General features: G+C 33.6%; 1 protein-coding gene and 1 long non-coding RNA gene across 2 annotated transcripts; both read right to left on the bottom strand.

The window, feature by feature from the left end:
• Positions 1 to 26: 26 nt before the first annotated feature.
• On the bottom strand, positions 27 to 3,945 carry LOC130466183 (uncharacterized). Its single transcript, XR_008926201.1, has 4 exons — positions 3,841 to 3,945; positions 3,592 to 3,644; positions 3,333 to 3,408; positions 27 to 542 (listed from the first exon to the last, which is right to left on the bottom strand). It is a non-coding gene; the product is annotated as an uncharacterized lncRNA (long non-coding RNA).
• Positions 3,946 to 11,277: 7,332 nt separating this feature from the next.
• Positions 11,278 to 18,944, bottom strand: LOC110775217 (protein tesmin/TSO1-like CXC 5). The gene is made up of 8 exons (XM_021979817.2): positions 18,460 to 18,944; positions 17,187 to 17,297; positions 15,047 to 15,224; positions 14,278 to 14,628; positions 13,835 to 13,926; positions 13,626 to 13,720; positions 12,369 to 12,794; positions 11,278 to 11,683 (listed from the first exon to the last, which is right to left on the bottom strand). Exons 1-8 carry the CDS (start codon positions 18,675 to 18,677, stop codon positions 11,439 to 11,441), a joined length of 1,716 nt encoding a protein of 571 aa, XP_021835509.1. The 5' UTR covers positions 18,678 to 18,944; the 3' UTR covers positions 11,278 to 11,438.
• Between the last annotated feature and the right edge of the window lie 220 nt (positions 18,945 to 19,164).

Raw genomic sequence — 19,164 nt, 5'->3', positions numbered from 1 at the left:
TTTCTAAATAAAATTTGTGAGACATTTTCCGTTTATTCTAAAGTTCACTAGTATTTTATGCACGCGATGCGTGCGCGAATTTTAGAAATTTTATTGTGCCTAGTGTTTCATGCAAGCGATGCGTGCAGAATTTTACAAATTTTAGGCACCAAAAAGTCCATATTTTGCATATTGAGGTCATACAATACTCGTAGCCTTACATGACGAATGATCGAATCTTATGACCAATAAAAGCTATTAAAAAACTTAACATTATTTTGATACAACTAACATATCCCATCGAAAAACCAAAATTAGTACTGGAGTAAAGTTATTAAACATAAAAAATAGTAAGTATCACTTTCTTCGGTTGCTCGCAATATATTTATTTAACCACATGCACTCCTTCGCCCAATCGAGATGCAACACATAACCAACCGTATACGAATGTTCAGGATTAAAAGCTCCAGTTGGTGGATGTAGCACCCATGAAAAAGCTCTGTTTCCGAAACACGCAAATACTTTTTCCACCACTCGATTACGTCCATTAGATTGCATGAACGCTAAAAAATATATTAAGATATAAAAACAACATGAATTAATTAAGATATAATCAAGTTTTTCTTTTCTGCTAATACAAAGTTTTATTTTAAAATATAAATAATTTATTATTTTGGTGCCTTTTGTTTTTCTTTTCTATTTTTCTGTGCTTCCTTTTTTTTCTTTTCTGCTTAAACAAAAATTTAAGACTTAAATTAAAAAAAATGTTTTAGTTTGATGCTATTTATATTTTACTTTCCGTGAAAATAAAAGTCTATTCATTTGCGTTTTAATAAAGTGTGGATAACGGGTCTATAATCAAACATAACTTGTCAAGCTAATAAGATATATATATATATATATATATATATATATATATATATATATATATATATATATATATATATATATATATATATATATATATATATTTGAAGGAATAATAAGAGATATATAGTATTAATTTCTTTTTAAACTTATTTCGGATAATAGGCCGGCCCATTTCATTCTCAAATATTGATAATAGATTAATTGGGTCATTTCAGTAAAAATGTCAGCTGCCCTATTTCATTTTTGTTGCTCTCTTTATATCTCCTTAAACCTATTTGGATTTGTTTTACTTTTTCTCTCCTTCTCACCGCCGCTCATCCCCTCTTCTGTCTTCTTTGTTCTATTTTAGTTTGTTTTCCTTTCTCTTTCTTTTCTCACCACCGCCGATCTCACAGCAGCATCACTCTTCTCTCTTTTCTTCATTCCTTTCTCTCTCTAACCGGTTCTTCTTTGATCTCATCAAAAAATGTTTTTTCCTAAAATTGTTTCTTTCTATGTTTTGAGGAAAAAAATGGCGACAACACTATGAAATCTAAAGATCGGGAGGATCTCTCTCCTTTCACAGGTATATTACCCTTATTTTCGTCTTAAATTTGCCTTATTTGACCTTGATTTAGAATTTTAAGGTTTTGATTACTTCATGTTTTTTGGGTTAATAAATCGACATTTACTTATGCACTTCATGTTTTTTGGGTTAATAATCGAAATTTACTTCATGCACAAAATCGAATTGTAGAATAGATAGTTATTTAGGGTTTGTTTAGCTAATTTAATTTGGGGTTTGTTTTCTCAGTTTTTGCTTAATTGATTTTTTTGGGAATTTTGATTTGCATGTCGTGTTGGAGAGAAAGCCGTCGAGGCGCTGGTCGAGGCGTTTGGGCGAGGCGTTTGGGCGAGACGATGGGAGGCGCATCTAGATTTCTGGTGAGTTTGTTGTAGATTCGTTTAATTTCTGGTCCCTGATTGTTTTTGTGTAATTTTGTATGATGTATTGTTGAATTTTATTCTTGTTTATTCTGCATGTTTTTTGAATTGTGGATTTGAATGTTTCCTTTATCAGTTGAATTAATCAATTTTGGTTTTTGAATTCTTGGTGAGTTTTTTAATCAAAAACTTAAGATTTTGGAAAATACAGTAGAAATTAATTTGGACTGACCATAAATGGTTGACAAATATGATCAAATTGTTAGATTTGGACTGAAATTCATGTTAAGAATTTAAAAATTGCACTGTTTGACGAAATGCGAATTTTCTAAGTATTGATCATAGAACAGTGATGTGATTGTTGACATGTTTTAATTTGGTGAGGTTAAGTGTTGGGGTCTTTGACATGCTTTAAACTTATCAATGTGAAATTATGGGAATAGTTTAAATCTCTTTTAATGTGAGGAATTTGTGGGTTTTGTTTGTTTGTTTGTTAGGTTTCTTAAAAAACACATTTTAAGTACTTAGGATGGCAGTTTATTAATTAACTCTATGATGATGATGTATTATCTGTGTTTTGATTTTATAAGTTAACCAAATGTTTGGATTTAGGTGACTGCGTTTAACGTTAGATTTGAGTAAAAAAGAATTTGGGTTTTTTCAGTTTGAACATATTAAGGTGACTGCATTTAGGATGGCTGTTTTCAGTTGATTTGTTTCCCTCGACTCTGATTAGCGCCAGATAATTCTTTTTTCATATTTTGATATATCTCACAATGTCGAATCAGTTTATAAATGATATTTCCTTATTTTCTGGTAGCTCACAATGCCGAGTCAATGGAATCCGTAACGCTGCATTTATGGAGCTGCATTTACGGATGCTCGCTACACAGAGGAATGAACTCGTTAAAACTAAGGCGTTGCAGAAGGGTTCGGTTATTTCAGCCTTATCTTTTTCGTTCTTGATTGACTATTGATGCCGATTTCTGCTTGAATTTTGAGATTTTTTTGTTTAATTTAGTTTTGGAATATATTATTGTTAGTTGGGGTTTAAGACATGTTTTAACGGACTTAATAACATAGCTTGAGTGCATGGGGTTATATTCTGATTTGAATTTCACTTTTATTGATGTTTTATTTGTTCATCTGATTTTGCTGTTTTCATGAGACTATTGGGTGTTATTGGATCAAATGTGACAGTATGTTGTTATGGTGAGATTTGTTGATTTAGTTAGAATGAAATTTGATGATTTTCTTTTCGTTCCATGTAATTAAAAGCATGATCTAAAATCTGTAATAGTTAATTAGAATTTGTTAACGCATGTATACATTTAGTATTTTTTTTTCCCTTTTGCTATTTATAAGTTATATGTAGATGTAATAATCAATTTCTAATTTTATAGAACACATGTTTAACTGAGTTACTTGATAATTAAAAATGAGAAGGGTATAACAACTTATTCAATTAAAAGGATGAAAAGTAATCTGTAATAAGTAATTAAAATCAATAAAAAGCATGCATATAAATATTTTGTTTAAGAGCTTGGTTGGCCACATACCTTATGCCGTTGTTATAGTATGCCTTGATGAACTTAACAACCAACTCAAAATCAAACTTAAAACCGAAATTATAACCTGCAAAAGAACAATTTATTTCAGATTTTTGATTTACTTAATGAACAAAAAATGCAAACCCATCTGGCAAGACTTCCTTAAATTTATCAAAAAATGAAAAACATCTTAGATTTGGGAAAGCAAAGATCTGATAGATGTGAGGTATTTAGTTTTCCTTCCAGATTTTAAAGATTAAGAGTTTACCGTATGTCGTTGGTCGTTGCACCTCGTTATGAACTTCAAACCCCAATTAAATTCTGCATTAAAACAAATGTAAGTCAATTATATTTAAAATCATAATTCTAATAACAAAAAGTTATATTATCACAAACCTTCGTTGTTGAAATCTACAATTAAAAAATAATAAAATTATGAGAGATTATTTAACTAAATGCATAAATTAAAATATAAAATAATTAATTAAAATCTATAAAAGCAAAGAATATAACCTACCTTGTATCTTGAAATCTGCAAAATAAATAAGCGCAACAATATTAGAAAAGAACATTTATTTTATGCATACATTCACAAATTTAATTTCTGTTCTTATTTTTTATAGTCTTGTATAAATAAAAATGATATTGTTATGCGTACAACATTTCTTGTATTTTTATGCATACACAGATTTGAATATGTCCATACAATTAAATTAGAAAATCACGAATTTGTTAAAAGAAAAATTGTTTAATTTCTGTTTCTTTATGGTTATGTATTAAAATTTATGAATTATTATTATAAAAAAAAAATTAGTTTCTGTGTGTATTTTTTTTGCAAGGATTCATACGAAAAGTGTACTTGCGTGTGGGCGACTTCAAGAAGGAAGAACAGTGATGCAGCAGTAGATTTCTGGAAATTTTCTGCCTCTTTTGGTTTACAATGGAGATTTTTTGAATGTTTTTGGTTTCTGCAGTTAATTTGAAACTTTTTATTCGTTTAGATGTGTTGTTCTTTTTTTGTATTGTAATAATTTTCGTTTCATTTGGAAACTGTTATAATTGTAATATTTTATTTTCCTTTTTTTCATTTCTTTCCTGATTTAATCCATCAATCAACACCAATTTTGGTAACTGAGTTAAAGAGGATTTTATTCTGTGGTAATGGGCCCATATATTCTTGATTTTGGGCGTTACATTCTTTCAGTCAAATTGAGGTCTGTAGGGCAAATAAACTGTAGAACTTAGGGGGGTATTTTTGTCTTTTAATTGGGGGACACGAAATATTAAATTACCTAAAAGACCTCAGCTATTCCTTTATAGAATAGAGATTATCTAGGAAGTAAATAAGTTTCCAAACATCATAGGTAAATATTTTACTACAGAGTATTGGTCCATTATTAAAGGAAATTGTTGGTGACTTTGTTTTTTTTGTTTTTTTTGGGGAATTATGATTATCTAATGCTCTGTAATTTCATAGTTTAAGATAATTTAAAACGGAATTCTATTTTCTACAAAGTAACCATTCTATAAGGATGAGATTATTTTACAAGTACCTACTTGAAAATTCTATAAGAAAATGTGAAGTAATAATTTTACAATTACCGGCCTACTTGAAAAATTTACAAAGTGTACGTAGCAGTAGTACATAGTAATGTAACTTCATACTCTTCTTGCTCTTTCTTCGTTGTTTGATTCACAAGGTTAAAGGGGATTTCTTTAGTGTTTATTGTCCAAACGAAAAAGGGAATGCGAATGTGTAAGATGGTTTCAATGATCAAGAGCTAACAAACCAGACTTCCGAATATCTTTGTAATGTTTATATATAGGGTTGCATTTTTAGTGGTTTGTAAGAGCTAGTTGAGCTCAACTTAATAGCTTTGGATATGTAAGGGTCTTGAATGGTCCTCAAAGTTTAGGTAGTGTAAATACGTAACTAGTGTGTGAATGTTGTAGCTTGTGAACCTTTCATTAAAGTACATTTATCCGATGTAAAAAAAAAAGAGTAATATAACTTCCTTTTAGAAATTCACCATTCACATGTGTTTACCCTTCACCATTCATTAAAGGGCCTTGGCGATATAAGAGATGTTTTAATGATATACCGAGAGATGTTTTTGTGCAATATGATCGAGTTGCTCAATTTTATCTTACCCCAAATAAGATTTAAAATCTCTCAAATCTCCTTCGTTGTTTTCACTTACGTGATGTTTAAAAAATTTAATTCTAAAATAAATTGTAATATTCCATTTAATACTTAATTTAAAATGTATCAGTATTAAAATTGCTTACGTGGTACAATCACTACAAGAAATTGTACCATTAACGACGGGAAATTCCGTCTCTAAAAACCAACAATCGTTGATTAATGACGGGATTCATGTCGCCAACTCATCATAAAAGGGGCCGTCGTTAATGGAATATCTCGTCGTTAGTTCGTCATTTTGCGACGGTTGTTCTCATCTTTGTTTGGTTGTTAGTCCCGTCCCAAAAGGCTTGTGCTACGGGATTTTTGACCCGTCGTTATTAGATTGTCATTAAAGATACAAACTCTTGTTGTGAATTTATCAAAATATTTATGTGGATTTGTCATTATTTAATTATATACTTGGCACTTGAATTATTTAATTCTAAAATAAATAAGAAAACTTATTTTTTATTGGCCGAAATCTAATGATTTCCTACGTGGTACTCTAGTAATTGAGCAAATATAATTTCTTATTAGATTATACTCCGTATTAAATTAAATTGACTACTTTTTGAATACCACTCATTGGCTCATTGCTTGTGGATTTAAGTCTCATATTTTGACAGCAAGTCCATGTTAAAAAAAAAATTGGGACTAGAGCAATGTCATGGGCTTAATTAGTTCATAAACCTTATACTAATAAATTACCGTAGCAAAGCCAAAATCAAACTCTGTTTGTCCGCTTATATACATAATCTTGATTAGTACTACTTAATTATAATCAAAAGGGCTACGCACAAGGTGTACAATAAATTTATTGTACATCAAGATAACTTTTACCCAATTTTTTGTAACTTTAATCTAGTTTTGATTAACTTTTATATTAGTAATAAAAAAGTTGATAGATAAACATTACAAAGGGTTAATTAAATGATTAATTTTATACATTATTAGTCATTTTGAAGAAATAAGTTTTACTAAAATTAAAAAATTTATCACTAAAAAATAGATAACTTTTACTGTTTTACATATATAAGCTTAACTTTTAAGCATTTTGAGTTAACTTTTACTCCAGTGTATTTATTGTACATCCTTTGTAAATAAGAATTTGTGAATTCTAATACGAATACAAAAATACAAAGTAAATTACGGTTGTTGTAAACGAGTTAGGAGTTCTATCACTAGTATAGTACTCACTCCGTAATTGTTAACTTCCTCCTAATCCAAGTAGAAACTATGAACTACTCCCTCCATTCCTTTTTGTTGTATCCGTTTTCATTTTAAGTGTTTCTTTTTGTTGTATCCGTTTCTATTTTTGAACATACATATTATTCTAAAATACTCTAACATTTCTATCTAATTACCAAAATACCTAAATATTCTACCCATATTCCCACCTAAATTTCTCCACCCCTATTATTTAATTCTTTTCCCTTCCCCATATAACCAGTCTCTCACCTCCTTTATCACCCATCATTATCACTCCTCTCTCTTACCTTATTTCTTTATTATTTTTTTTTATTGTTATAATCTCTTACATACAATCATCTTTCTTACACTCAATCATTACACTTATACCAATACAATCCGATATTTCAATTTTCTTAAAAACTCCCCACTTTCTGAAATGGATACATCAAAAAGGAATGGAGGGAGTAGAATATTTGTTTCCTTAATTTTCTTTTAAAATCTTCATGTCAAAAAAAAAAAAAATCTTTTCAAATTAATAACCAGAAAATAAAATAAAACTTCCCTAAACCTAATGTAATTAGGTTCACTAATACGTAATATCATTGATTTTATCATAGTTCCTTCTCCTAATCCACGTAGAAACAATGTATTATTTCTCTCTTTCTTATAAATACAAGTGCCTTGAGTTGGCTAATCCATCAAATTCAATATTGATAACCATATTCGTTTCTGTGCCTACTGCCTAGCTAGTAAGTAGTAACCATGGATTACATTTACGGTCATCCTGCCGCAATATCCGATACTACCTTCCATACTTGCAACCCAGATAAAAGTTTAAAGAACATACAAGTCACTAGGGGAAAAAACCCCTGTTGTAGCCCCCTTGTTGAGGGGGGCATATATAAGTGAGCCTCAATAACCCCTTAGTCAACGCGGGTCAAAAGTTTAAGCATGTGGTTGGGGCGGGCTTTTGTTAGGTTCGCTTCTACAGATCCTGTTGAAGGGGGCTTTAGTTTGCCCGCCTCAATAGGTAGTATTCAAAAAAGGCGGGCTTCTTGTTGTTCGCTTCAATAGATATTCACAAAATTTAAATCAATTAAAACACACATCTCTCACCGCCAAACACGCACTGGGCAATTTTTTCGAACAAAGCAAGAACAGTCGCCGCTCCTCACCGCGCGGCTCCACTTTGAACTAAAAAACCTAAGGACTCATTTGATTCTTATTACATGATTAATATGCATAGTTTTAACTTTCTAAAACTCATTCGAATCTATTTATGCAAATTTAAGGCTCATTAGGTCGTTATAGGTCATGTTTAGAGCTAAAATGACATTTCCGCTCCCAACTTTGAACTAAAAAACCTAAGGACTCATTTGATTCTTATTACATGTCTAATATGCATAGTTAAAACTTTCTAAAACTCATTCGAATCTATTTATGCACATTTAAGGCTCATTAGGTCGTTATAGGTCATGTTTAGAGCTAAAATGACATTTCCGCTCCCAACTTTGAACTAAAGAACCTAAGGACTCATTTGATTCTTATTACATGACTAATATACATAGTTTTAACTTTCTAAAACTCATTCGAATCTATTTATGCACATTTAAGGCTCATTAGGTCGTTATAGGTCATGTTTAGAGCTAAAATGACATTTCCGCTCCCAACTTTGAACTAAAGAACCTAAGGACTCATTTGATTCTTATTACATGACTAATATACATAGTTTTAACTTTCTAAAACTCATTCGAATCTATTTATGCACATTTAAGGCTCATTAGGTCGTTATAGGTCATGTTTAGAGCTAAAATGACATTTCCGCTCCCAACTTTGAACTAAAAAACCTAAGGACTCATTTGATTCTTATTACATGACTAATATACATAGTTTTAACTTTCTAAAACTCATTCGAATCTATTTATGCACATTTAAGGCTCATTAGGTCGTTATAGGTCATGTTTAGAGCTAAAATGACATTTCCGCTCCCAACTTTGAACTAAAGAACCTAAGGACTCATTTGATTCTTATTACATTACTAATATACATAGCTTTAACTTTCTAAAACTCATTCTAATCTACGTATGCACATTTAAGGCTCATTGAATTGGGTCGTTATAGGTCAACAACGTACTTAATTATCTCTATAGTCTGCAACTATATCTTTTAATTTTATGCTTCAATGGAATGTAAAGACAATATCGTGAGTGTAAACTTTGGTACTCATATATATTTTCCTTCCATGCAACTTGCAGGCTAGGGATCGAGTCGATTGGAAGAAAGTCAACACGACCTTACTTAAGGTTTGTAATGCATGATCTAAAGGGACCTAAGTGGCTGGATTAGAGACATTTGTTAGATTAGCTCTCTAGCCTTTTGTCTTTAGTTGTTAATATTAGTTGTAATTTGTTAGACTAGCTAGGTGTTTAAAAATTGTAAACATACGTACTATATATACGCTTTGCTCTGTTGGGTTAATATAAATGAAGTTAATGTAATGATTTATTTATCAAAGATAAGCAGATTCATACCTTTGCTATTTTGGTGTTGATTGGGTACAGGTTTCAATACTCAATGGAGTATATATCTAGTTGTGGTTATTGCCGCCTATTTTATATTTTAAAAGAATTTGGAAAAAAAAAAAATTAATGTTGTTGAAGGGGGCTTTTAATGTACGCCTCAACAACATATGAACTTTTGGCGCAAAAATAAGGACCTGTTGAGGGGGGCATTTAAGAAGTGAGCCTCAACAGAGGAGGCTGTTGAGGCGGGCTTCTTAAATGCCCCCTCAACAGGTCCTTATTTTCGCGCTTTCTGTAGAGGTTTTTGAGGCGGGCTTTTGAAAGCCCCCCACAACAGATCACCTGTTGAGGCGAACAAAGCCCGCCTCAACAGATCACTGAGCTGTTGAAGCTACGTCTATCGCAGCGGGCCTTGTTCGCCTCAATAAACCCAAAATGCCCCCTCAACAGGTATTTTTTCCACTAGTGAGTTCAGCTTACTTTTTACAATTGGCGTGAGGTTCATCAAAAAGATAATTGTCCTTGTAAAAATAGTCCTTCCTCCATAACCAGAGAGTATGATCATGATTCCAGTGTGTTTCAGGTTGATTTAGAGTTCCCACTTGATCCAACTAGAGTTGGTGCTAGTGTTATGATGGCTGAGAGTTTAAAAGGTTTGCCAGATTATGTCACTCCTGGAGTTTGGACTTGTGTTAAGGAGGATATCTTGTCTTTTATATTTCATAATATCGAATTTACTCATGATTATTATAATAACTTAGGGTATCAAATTGGTGCTTTTGCTGATGTCTCTACCATTGACGTTCTGGGTGATGATGATGATGATGATGATGATGATGATGATGATGGTGATGATGATGGCAGCTGTTTGGAGAATATTATTGAAACGCTGGGGTTGAATGGCATTGATGATTACTGGTTAGTAAAGAACACCATTTTCGATTATGATGACTGGTTAGCAAAGAATTGAACGAACACCATTTTCGATTATGATGACTGGTTAGCAAAGAATTGAACACCATTCTCGATGATGATGATGATGATGATGATGATAAACAATGGAAGATGTTCGGAAAAGTTAGCCTCGACATGATCGCGTGGTGTTTAACTTGCGTTGGATTTAGATTCAATATTATCAACTTTATTGGAAAGAAACATTACAAACATTGATGTAACGCATTCTTACACAAAATACCACCATGGTTTCACGTATGATTTTTTTTTTTAGTTTAGATTATAAATCTAAGATTTCTGAGTTTTAGTTAAGATTTTATGAGTTTTAGTTATAATTTCAAATAAAAAATTTACGAGTTATTTATGCATTAATTATTATTTTATTTCATTCAACTATTATTCTTTAATATCCGTGTCTGGCCATATGTAACTCCTATTTAAATATGAGGGGAGTATTGGAGGTGAAAGAGCATGAATATTGGTGGTGAAGAAACATGAAATTTGAGAAGGAAGATGCATGAAAAATGGAAAGATTATTTCAAGGAGGGACACATGACACTCTACATTTGTTGCAAACTTGTCTGCTATTAAATATTACGTAGATATAGATTTTACCTTAATATGAGTACATCTTAGACAAACGGAATTTTCAAAGGGAAATGGTACACAGATTCTTCACTCCTCACTAGTCACTTCCTCGGTAAGTCAGTACTCCCTCTGTCCCTTAATACTCGCACCGTTTTGACTTTTTGCACTATTCACCTAATTCATTTTGACCTTATTTTATTTCTAGTATATGAAAACAAATATTGACATATAATATATTGTTGGCTTCTCTTAATATATATTTTCAAAATATTAATATTATGTAGTTAAAGATATTGGTGATCAAAGTTGTGCATTAGCAAACGTGTCCAGTCAAAACGGTGCGAATATTAAGGGACGGAGGGAGTAGCATTTAATCGTTCATTTGAATTGAGCTTGATTCCAAATCAATTAAATAGAGACTTAATAATCCATGTATCTCGGGCGATCCAAATGACCGCAACGTGAAGTTTCGTGGAAGTATTTTCTGTAAACATTAGAACATATAAGAAGTATATTTGGGATCAGTGGAACTGATTTTATTACCAACAATCAACAGTTATTAACAAAGGGCACTCTTGAATCAAATCTTATCTAATCATCAGTTGCTCATCCCTTGATCTGGAGAGCATCCCTGGAAACTTTTGGGATCTATTTTGCCATTTTGGCCTAGAAGAACTAAACAGCTTTCTCAATCTTAGGTTTTAAAACGCCATTTTCCATAGGAAGCCGGTTATGCTGCGCAAAAGCATTAACGGAACTAAAAGCAACTCCACCTGTTGTTGTGGCTGATGCATGGTTAGCAATCGGAACAAATGGTTTTACAGTGCCATTACTGAGAGGCATATCATTTAGAGCATCAGTCTTTAAGGATGGTCCTTGACTTCCTGCTTCATTTTTCACTAGGGAAGAACAAATTGTTTCTGCAGAACCAAAAAAAAAAATTGGTCAGGGAACAAAATAAATTGTCTTATTAAAATACACATATTCTAAAACAAACTTACATGTCTTATTCAATTTATGCATGCTTCGACAAAATGAAATGGCAACCATCAATATGCATGGATTCAGTTTATGATATTAGATTTTAAAATAGGTTCTTTTAAGGGAAAATTGACATAAATAATCCCAACTTTCACTCATCTTCTCATAATAATCCCCAACTTTGGATTATTTTGGAATAATCCGAACTTTAGTGTATATCTTCTTAAAATAATCAAAACTATCAATTTGTCTAGTACAATAGACCCAAAATGGTTTAGTAATGACAAGAAAATAAGACTTCGGATTATTTTGAGAAATTAACCCCAAAAGTTTGGATTATTTTAAAATAATCCAAGGTTGAGATTACTTTTTGAAAATGACTGAAAGTTGGGACTATTCATGTCAATTTTTCCTTCTTTTAATTAGAAACTGTGAACATTAAGCACCAGATGCTAAATAGTTAGTAGAAGCTGTGGCATTTAAGTGCTCCCAGATCTTTAAAAAAAATGTAAGCATTTCTTAGTTTATTAACTGATTTTGATGGTCAGAATCACCAATAAGCAGCTACTAGTCAAATTCACGGCAACTCACCAACGACTCTGCAGTTAAAATGAAAAAATTTACCTTTGATGCTACCACAAGTTATCAGCCGGTTGAGAAAATCACGGAAATTGGTCAACACCACCCTTTCTTGTTCCACAAAACTACTTGTGGCCTTCTGCCCACTGGATGTCTCAGCCCTCTCAGGAGTTATGTTTTGGCTATTGGCAGTTGGTCCTGTTGAACCCTCCTCCATCAGTACAGTTTCCTGTTCATAACACATCAGTGCCATTGTTCCAGGAGATGTTGGCCTTCCATTTAGCGCATCACTTTCATCCAACCCAGAATTGTCTGTACAAACTCTAACGGCTTGCTCATCTGTTGACTCGTTCTGCAGAGCACCTTTCTCAGTTTGAGACTCTTTTTGATCATTCACCTTCTCTTTTATTTCAATACAACCATAAGTATTAGCTTCATCCCTCTCTTGATTGTCTATGTTGCTGTTTTTATCTGAATATGTTTAAAATAAAATACTTGATAGGTTAGGCAAGGCAAAGGAAGAATAGAGAGTGTTACTCGCCAAAACATTCGACTCTAAATTTTACGTAAAAGACAAATTTGAATTACACCTAATTGCAGATGCTAAGAGACTGCTGTAAGAGTGTCAATAATAGCATTATTGTTACCATTTGTGACTAATAGATTGTAAAGATGTTATATCTCAGCCAAGATTTCCTAATCCCCACATGGTTTCGACCACCAAGATTTGGATCTTCAAGCCAACTAGGAATGAAGCCAAACTTAAAGGTTTGGTTAGCATGATTAATTACATTAGCAAGAACTGCAAATAACAAACACATCTAAGTGATCTAACTGTCCTCTGAACGATCATATACTCTAAATCAAAAGAGGAGTATTACAGGCAGCACAGTTGCTTATTAACTACTTTCTTCCAAAAAATTCTTTCTTCTGCATACCAAATGGCTAGTTGGAGCCTCTCTATTAGACTGAAATGAACCGGGTATTCATAACTTAAAAATTTGCACCCAATCTTACATCACTCTATCTAAACACAAATAGCATCAGCACTTGCAGAATTAGGTGGTCCTCACAGGTGAGTTGATATTTTACTTGCATGCAAGTGAATATTTTCATTTTAGTTGGATGCAAATTAACATTTTCAGAGTCTTAAAGCAAATCAAGCTCCAAAATCACCATTCAATCCATTGGTTTTCAAATTTCAATTGGTGATACCAAAATCATAATTTTCAGGGGAAAATCAGTAGTGCAAATGACGCAACGTCAACTGTACTATTAATTGAGCTTGAAATATACTTGTACCTACAAAAGTCTGTGCTGCCTCCTTTGAAACTATCACCAAAAGAGAACAAAGCTCTTTCACGTCCTGTGGTTGAATAACCCCAGCTAGTGGAGACCTTTAGTAAAAACAAAAAATGCAATCAGTAGTTTTTTCATCAAAAAGAAAACCAGACAAGGCAAAAACTGACAGTGTACAGGGCATTGCTGCAAGCACACTGCATTAGGAATACCTGTACGTGATTTTTGAGGCAGCTTGAGAACTAGCCGTACGTGAGGCAGGCTCAGATGGAAGAGATGAAGTGGTAGATTTCACATGATTTTGCTGAAAGAAAGGGGAGAAATAACCCTCAGGCAGGACAGGTAAATAACAATGTAAAATATATCTAGAAGAAAGGATTGACAAGCTTAATTCCTGTTGAGATGCATGTCAATTGCATGTGTTTAGATTAGAACAATGTTCACACTTATACATACAAATGTTGAGAATCTTGAGATAGTCAATTATCCATAAACCAAATTCTGACTGATTCTTCAATGATTCAGAGACACGTGCAAAAGTATGGCAAACAATCCCTCAATCATTACTCAACTTTTTATACAGTACAAAACTAGCAAATAAATTTTAGAAAACCCACGATAAAACACACTAGTATGGTAACAACGGTAAGGGTACCTGCATATAATGTCCATTATGATAAAAAGGCTGATTATTGTACATGCCAATAAAGGGGTCCTGGCTTCTCCTCTTTCTTGATCCTGGAAGGTTCCCATAGCCAGAGGACCCAATAGCGCCATTGATTGCTGCATTTGCCGCTTGGTATACCATAGAATTGTAGCTGTTACCATGGAAGAGAGCTTGTCTCTCCTCGCTTCCCTCAAAATTCTTGCAATCAATGCATTTACAGTTGTCGGAACAAAGAATATTTGCTTGGAAGCACTCGCAGTATTTCTTGAGGCACCCTGATTTTTTACAATTGCATCCCTTATTATGTTTTCCTAACAGCTGTGCTGGCCCTGTTTCTGGCTGCATCCATTAAGCATATGTCAAAAAAGTGCTATAACAAAAAGATAAAGCTGAAAAATCAAATGCAGTATATCACAAAATTATTTTACATCACTAAACATTAATCAGAAACTTCCATCTCAAGTACAATTACGAATGATACCATCATTTGAAAAGTTACTGTGGCAAACAACATTTCTTGATGCACTTGAGCAGAAAATACACAAGTTTACATAAACAACAGACAGCTAACCAACAGCGGAAACCATAAGGAATCAAAATTACCACATTCTAATATCCATTAAAACTTCACTCAAAACATGTCTTATCATTCCTCATAACAAAAAAATATGTAGACTGGATACCAAGCACACTAATCCTATAACCAGAAGAAAATGATACACTCAAGTATTCTTTGACTTTATCTCGGAAAGCATACCTTACTTATCCGGGATCCATGTGGGCTATTTGCAATCTTAGGTCTGAATGCATTAGGGTTGCGCTCCAGGGTTGCTACAATAGCTTCTTGCCTTGCAGCCTCATGATCCATACTATTGTGACAATTTATGCAGTTGCATCCATCACAATAAGTCCCAGAGGCAAAGCATTCGCAGTACCTGAATACACATTTTAGTATCTGATAGATCTTCGTAGTTCTAAGAAAAAATGTACATGTTATGCTCACAAGGCAACAAATCAGATGCTATAAATAAAACCTCACATAATTGCAAGTCATGCAATCAATGAAATAAAGTACATGATTAATAAACTATGGGTAACTTCATCTAAGGCTCTAGGAGTCTAGGCAGCAACCATAGGCCATGCAAAGTGACTAGCTTAAACCTCCCGAGGTTACCCTTGATCAAGCTCCAACTTAATTTTCACGACTCATAAGGTGTGCCTAATAAGTATCACTCTCTCGAAAGCCAGGCATAATGGGATTTAAAAAAAAATAGAGTGACCTTCATTTGGCAATGTCTGCGTCTTCTAATAGGGTTCTCACCCCCAAATACATCACTCAACCCCTGAATGACTTTGTTTCTCGCATCCTCGCTCAAGCCAGTAGAAAGGGACACACTAGGTTTGCTAGATTCCTAGTAGCTGTATCCGATGAAGTGTCCCAAATCTCAAGCTCTCTCGCTCTTCCTTGGTGATTGATTATTTTATCTGAGATGGCCAAGAGTCACTCTTGCTCGAGAGCACATCACGCTCATGTGCCTAGGAGTAAGTCAACCCCTACTTGCCTCCTAGCTAGCCAACTTACATGACAAACTTGTCAGGATAATTCTACAAGGAGGATTTTTTCTTAGCTTCATACCAGACCCTCAATGCATATCCGATATAGCCTATCCCGTGTACTCAATATTACATGCTTTCAACCGCCTTGATCAGATCCAGTCCCTTACACCAACTAATGTTGGCCAAGCACTTGGGAGTTCAGTGTCCATTCAAAAGACCTTGAGCGTAATAAATTAAATTCAAGGCACCCCCTGGAGGCCTAAACAGTAGAAGCATCATTCCAACACATAGCAAAGTTTGTTATCTCTATAATGGTCTCCATGACTTATATCTCCCGAAATGCTCCATAGCACTTAGTTTACAATACTCCGTTGTACACAACTTGTAAGGTGGACACTTAGCCCATCAAACTCCTCCATGTGACTCAAAGGACCACAGACCTTTGGGTGAAGGGCATCAAATTTTCTACTTAAGCCCCTTGCTACAAGAGGCCTCTCCGATCTCTAGTATTCATTAACTGCATATTCAAAAGTAGATTTGTGTTGGAACTGCGTTTCAAATGTACATTTCCCTTATTGCACCATCGCGTGCACAAATCCTATGTCTAGACACCTTTCAGTTTGGTTATCTTCACAAAAAGGAGTATTTTCCTCCCGAACTTAATCTCAATCACTAACCAAATCAAAACCACTTTGCTCCAACTATTCAGCGTCCAAGTATCATGGCGGAAATGAAGAGTAAATGACTTTGGTATGACTAAGAAACATATCACAGGCTATCAAGAGCTCCTTGACTTGTATCACTTGCTCATAACTTTAATATTTCAAACAGAAACCAAAACAAAACAATAGAAGGCATAATTATTAATCTGAAGCACTAGATTTTATTGCATTGAGTTGCCAGAAAAGAAAAGTGAAAAAATACCAGCTACCAAAAGATAGGAAAGGAATGCTGACAGCATGTAAATTAAAATCGACGATTAGAAATTTCATGATCATTCAGTAGATCCTGAACAGAGTAATGAAGAGCCGAATATGCAGCATAAGCAGTCAGCATCTGTTGCTAAAGCACAGTCATTATACCAAGATAGTTGAAGCGAGCATTAAAGTTCTAAAAATAAATACAATTATACGAGTAGCTGGTTTGATGCAAGTAGTGAAGTCTACAAGAAAAAATAGCTGCCGATTCAACAACATAATGATAAGTATCAGAGACATAACCAACAGAAAAAAATGAGATTTCTCTCTAAAATCAGGCTATATTATGCGGACTCCAAGATTCATAATAGCAGGAAACATTAGAGGTTTAATATGAGAATGGGTTTACTGATCATCGCTTACAGTTTCAAACACCTAGAATTTTTGCAATTACATTGCTTTTGCTTCTTTGGAGTGCCATCTTTGCCATCAGCAACAGTAGCTGGTGGCTGAGAACTTGGAGGCTCTGGCTTGCTAACAAAGAAGAAAAGAAGACAAGTGAGCAAGGATAAGCAAGAAGAAGAGTGGATTTTAATATAAACACAAAAGAAACAAAAAGTAATCAAATACAACACAATTTAGCATACTATTGTTATTAATGACAAGCTCAAAAAAGCATAGAGAACAAGAGAATAGTTTTAACTTGTCTAATTTGTTGATTTACCGAAACTATAAATAACAGAAAATATGAAAATGATCAGAAAATAAGAAAATGATCAGAAAATAAGAAAATGAAGACATACATAAGTCTCATTACTTTTACAAGTATTTCTACATTTGAATGTTTAATGTTTTACATCCTCGCTTTTCTTTAATAAATAAAATTGACGAAACTAACTCAAATGAAATGACGAATATTGATTCTACTATTGCCTTTGATCGATGGACAATGTACTTCTATGTACGGTTCCACACAAATCAACACACTCTTTAACAATGCATGAACGGGGCATAAGTAACTCGTGTTATAAGTGACTTCAGTCAAAAAACTCATTCATAAAGCAAACAATTGATGACTGAACACCAAACAAAATTTTGCAGCTCTAAATAATGAGCCAAGCCTGAGCCTAATTAATGGTGTTTAGCTCATTATTTAAAACTCAATAGACAATAGCGCAACTTATGTGTGATATGTGTCTACAATACTGCAAATGCTTCTAAATTCTATACCTTCTAATAGCTCAATAAGCGTAATTCTGTATGTTTTGACACAATCAAAATCATGTGACATGATTCGACCATAACTTTTCCTCAATCCCAACCAATACTGCGATACAAACTCACTAACATTTAGGGAATGTCTAACACACATGAGTCATGAATCATGAATTAGCTAAAAATTGCAAGTTAAAAGCAAGCTTGACAACAAAAATCGAGCTCCAGTTGAAGAACAAACATAAACACTCTTAAGATTACTACACATTTGCTGCTAAATATATCAAACACACAAATCCCGTGCAACAACAACCAATTAATTACCAAAATAGGAAACATATTCTCAACATTTAATAACGAACAAAAAAATCTAATCTTCCACAACTCCAAAAATATTCAAAATTTTAAACTTGTCTCCTAAAATAACTTCAAATTTAATGCGATCAACACCAAATCAGAAGATTATGCCACTGAAACTTACACTGTCACCGCCAATGCTGGCCTTGGTGCGGGATGTACTGCTCGCTGAACCGCCTGAACTGGTAATTGATGAACCGATAACTGTTGAGCCGGTGATTTCTGAACCGGAGCTGATAAAACCGGCGTAAAATCCAATTGCCGAGCTAACTTCCTCGGAGCAAATTCTGATAAAGATGACGTCGTTGCCGCTGTCATCGCCGCCATTTCTCCTCTCTCCATACCAAATTACCTCGAATTATTTCAATTTAAAACCAAAAAAATTTCAAACAAATCCAATTTTCAACCAAAAAATCACAGATTTTTCTCAGTGATTGAAATAGCTAAAACCTCCATAAATGGAAAGCATCGGGAAAAATCTCCGCTACGCAATTCAGTATCGCCGGAGACGAAGGGGAAAGGAGTAAAACGTGGTCGTTTGATGCCGGAGATGAGAGAGAAAGAGATAGAGAGTTTTAAGTGGGCATGGCATTTCCTCCCTCACTTCGTACACCCCAGACCTTTTGAATTTCAATTCCGGTGATTTTGGACGGTTAGATCATCACTTTCCAGATCTAACGGCGTAGCTTGAAATGTTTAGATGAACAGCTTAGATTGTCGGGTAGTTTCGGGTAGGGTGTTGACAACCGTTGGATTGAAAGATGAATGAGTAATTTTTTTCCGGGGAAATGACGTCATGGTTTGTAATTTTATTTATTCGAAAATTTGA

This window comes from Spinacia oleracea, chromosome 1 (genome assembly GCF_020520425.1).
Source record: "Spinacia oleracea cultivar Varoflay chromosome 1, BTI_SOV_V1, whole genome shotgun sequence".
NCBI lineage: Eukaryota > Viridiplantae > Streptophyta > Magnoliopsida > Caryophyllales > Amaranthaceae > Spinacia > Spinacia oleracea.
Note: the sequence above shows the minus strand (reverse complement) of the source record. Positions and strands in the feature narration are given on the sequence as shown.